This window comes from Aphanomyces invadans, assembly GCF_000520115.1.
Source record: "Aphanomyces invadans strain NJM9701 unplaced genomic scaffold supercont1.54, whole genome shotgun sequence".
In the NCBI taxonomy this organism is placed as follows: Eukaryota; Oomycota; class Saprolegniomycetes; order Saprolegniales; family Verrucalvaceae; genus Aphanomyces; species Aphanomyces invadans.
Window position 1 is genome coordinate 191,843 of NW_008580199.1, and position 3,792 is coordinate 195,634.

Sequence of the window (3,792 nt, forward strand, 5' to 3'; positions counted from 1 at the left end):
GCGCAAGTCTGAACAGTCCATGTACTTTGATTGTTCGGAGCCGAGTCGGTCGACCGATCTGATGGAGCTGTACCTCAAAGGGTAGTCCCGACTGCTCGACACTCGGTGGTTTCTTTACCGAGCTGTGTTCATGTCGTGTCCACAGCGGCATGTGAGCAACCCGTATGCGTGTAGCCGCAGGTCGAGCGCGGTCTTTCTCGATGACCCGCGTTGGGTTCAACCATCCGAATTGTACTTGTTGGACCACTGCGACGCCGGGACGGTACGCGATCGTGTGAGGAGTTGCTCAAGAAAGTTCTCGCGCTGTACCCGCAGTACAAGACTCGCGACGTGTACATCACGGGCGAGAGCTATATGTGGCATGCATACCCCGTTCTTGGTGCGCCAACTCGAGCTCGACTTGACCAGGTTTTCGCTGCAGGCATTTATTTCTCACCACTAGCTCCAACTTTTTCGAAATGATGATTGGGCAATACGATTTTGTTGCAGTTTTTTAAAGGAGACAAATTCCAGGACAAATACGAGGACTAACGAGTCGGGGGCGGCGGCCTCCTTGCACGCTGTCGTCGAAGGCCGTTCTCGAACGAGTTGTGGAAATGCTTGGTATTTCCGACGTAGATATATAGTGCCGCATGCAGCAACGGACGGCTCAATGCACCCGGTTGCCCAAGTGCTCGATCCGAAATCATAGCGCAAGGAGGTATTTGAAAAACAATATTTCGACCTCTCGATGCCGTGGGATGTGTTTGGCCATACGTAGCTGCATCTAGCGTGCACTCCACTCTTTCTCGAAAGTAGTGGCCGTTTACATCACGGCAGTCGTGAATCTCGGGCTCGAACTCGGTCCAGACAATCGGCTACTTCACTGGCCTCCACCTCGCCCGCTGAGTCCCAACTGAACGCCATCACAATCGACGACGATCGCGAGCTGCGTGTCGAACGCCCTCCAGAGCAGCAGGAATTCGGAGAAATTCACTTCCGAGGTACCGTTCGTTTTGTTGTAGTGTACACGACGCCCCCTACCATCTCTCACTCCCTGTTGCTTCAGCGACTCTGCCTGGACAAACACGCCTGCGTGGGTTTGGAATGTTGACACCACAGCAGCTCCCAGTTTCAAGTCGACACGTGCTCGATTTCCAGACCGCTTCTTAGCCACAGCGCACAACGACGCGGCAGCGAAGGCGAGTGAACGTTGCACAATCGCTGCACATCGTCATTCCATAGTTTCATGTGGAAGGATAAAATTCGAGTATTATTGACGAACATTTTGCCGACTCGGTCGCACAGCCCTTTTTCCCGTAGCGACAAGGCATAGCGAGATCATGCTCGTGGTACAAAATGCGTGGGGTGCTTTGTGGTGCAGCCTCCACCGGGATGTGCTGCCTGAGCTGGAGCGGATCGAGGTGGCTGGAGCTCCGATTTTTGTGACTATTTTTACGAAAATGTACAGCCCTTGCAAACGAACTATTGTGTGGTGGCACGTTTTCAGTACCGACAACGACACTATAGAATTATCTTGAGATTTGTATAGAGTAAATGGTGTAACTGGAAATTGAATTTATTATGAACGGTCCAAGTTGATCTGGCATCGGTCAAAATTCCGAGATTTTGATTGCGTTCAAAGCCCACGACGAAACATACACGACCAAAGTACTGCTCGACCTCGAAGATATCACTCTCGCATGCATGCCAGCATGTTGTGGCAATGCATTTGTAACCAAGCGCCTTCACAGGGCATGCCTTCGCACGTGGCTTGGGCGTCATCATGGATTGGCCGACATCCATCAAGATAAATTTTAAAGGATATGTCTACAATTTAGATGTTCACGAAGTCGGTCTAGTACTACTATGTACAAGTTCCGTCGTTCGCTGCACCCAGCTACTAGTAGTAGCTAACAATGTGCTGTTCATGCGGCCGCAAAGTGGAGAGTCCACTGAGGTGTAATCGCCGCACAGCATGTCAAAGGTCGCCCGCCGGCCGCGACCACTTCATTCTGAAATCTTCTCGCCACATCTCAAACCATGCGCGCCTGGATCTTGCTTGCACTTGCGCTTACGACTCTCGTTGTGGCCCCTGTCGAGGCATGCCCCCTCGCATCGCCCAAGAAATCCAACTGCTGGTGCGACGCCACCATGAACAAACCGAAAACCGTCGGCGACTGCGACAGCGCCAACCGCCAGCACTTCCACCAGAGCGCCCACAACGCCAAGACGAAGGGGGCCAAGTTTTACTTGTGCTGCGACAAGACCAAGTCCAAATCGTATTGCATGACGATCGCCCAGGCTGCGTCCTGCGGATGGGAACAGGGGATTGCGTTCTATTAGGAGTGCGCGACGCAATCGAATCTGTATACAATCTTTGTGGATCTTTTACATGTGTGAGCACTGCCACGTCGGTCGTTGTGAGTTCTGTCAACTTCGTGGGTCTACCTTCCGCTCGACAGCCATCAGGCATCACGTTGCGAATTGCATCCGGTCCACGGCTCCCCGCTGGTCGAGGGTAACCGAGCCACATCGCGGATCGGTTTGTTGTGAGGCTGTGGCAATCGTCTTGGAAAACGGCGGCGCCCATTGCACACGTACAAGACGAAAGAATGTTCGGAGGTGTTGTTGACTTCCCCCGCTTCCTAAACAATCTGACATCATGATGAGTTTTCACTGGTCATGGAACGACGATGGGCTTGGTAAGTGCCCGAGTAAAGCGCAAACCCCTTTTTTCCACCCGTACGACCGTTGTGCAATGCGACATGGAAGCGGCCTTGTCGAAGCACAAGAAAATGTGGCATTGTGCTCGTTGGCTCTGTCGGCTTGCTCAGCAGCTAGATGGTCCAACTGGATATGGACGAAGCGGCCGACTTGGTGGAAAAGTTCTATCGCTCCATGGCCGAGCTGAAGCTGTTGACCTTTGGGGTTTCGGGGTGACGGGTAGTGCACACAAGGCAACTTGACCATGAGCTTCCAGTAACTTCGCTGACCACGTGCTTCCAGTATCCTCGCACAGCCTTCCGCTCCTGCCAAACACGCAAATACCAAACGAATCGCTATCAGTGGCCACCGGGAATGTCCATGATTGAAGCCTTTCATGCGCTATTTGCTCGAACAGAAGCTCCATTTGATGAAATCTCATGCGGCGGCCACCAAGGCACAAGTCGGCTGGCGAGACCATGACGTCGGCACTGGCGTAATCTACACTGCGGACACCGCAACCAGCCCAACATCCTGGCATGACTGGTGGTGAGTCCATCACCCAACATCTCGTGTCGATGGCCTTGTTCTGGCAATATTGCATGAAGCGGACGAAATGGTGTCCCTGTTCAAGGTTTCGGTAGCGCCATGATCGCGCTGGCTATCGCCGTGACGTGGCGCAGCAATCGCTTTAAAATGTAACAAAGCTCGTTGTACAAAATGAACCTGCTGCGCCGAGTTGGGCCCCGTGACGCGGTGTACTGGTTGACCGCTTATTCTACGAAAGGCTCGGTCAGCGTTGAGCACTGCGCGGACTGGCAGATTTCGCGGAGAGTTGGAGGATGGAGTCCACAGAGTTGGGCATGAGTTGCCGTCGACACGGAGGTTGCCTCCCTGTCGATAGATCTATTTCAACGGATGGTAAACCATTTTGCATGTGAATGGATAGATGCGTATGAAATGCGACCGTGTAACGTAACGAGCCAATTTATGGGCATGTGCCAATTTATGAGCAGGTTGTGATAGCCAATCAAATTTCAGTAGCAAATTCTCTTGAATTAAATACCTGTAACATTTTGTGTCACGAAGTCAATATTAAATGTGCAG

The 3,792-nt window shown here is 52.3% G+C and overlaps 1 protein-coding gene across 1 annotated transcript; it reads left to right on the forward strand.

Annotated features, from left to right (window-relative positions):
• Positions 1-1,932: 1,932 nt before the first annotated feature.
• Positions 1,933-2,325, forward strand: H310_13607 (hypothetical protein; the record flags this gene model as incomplete). Its single annotated transcript, XM_008881160.1, has 1 exon — positions 1,933-2,325. Exon 1 carries the CDS (start codon positions 2,023-2,025, stop codon positions 2,323-2,325), a length of 303 nt encoding a protein of 100 aa, XP_008879382.1. The 5' UTR covers positions 1,933-2,022.
• Between the last annotated feature and the right edge of the window lie 1,467 nt (positions 2,326-3,792).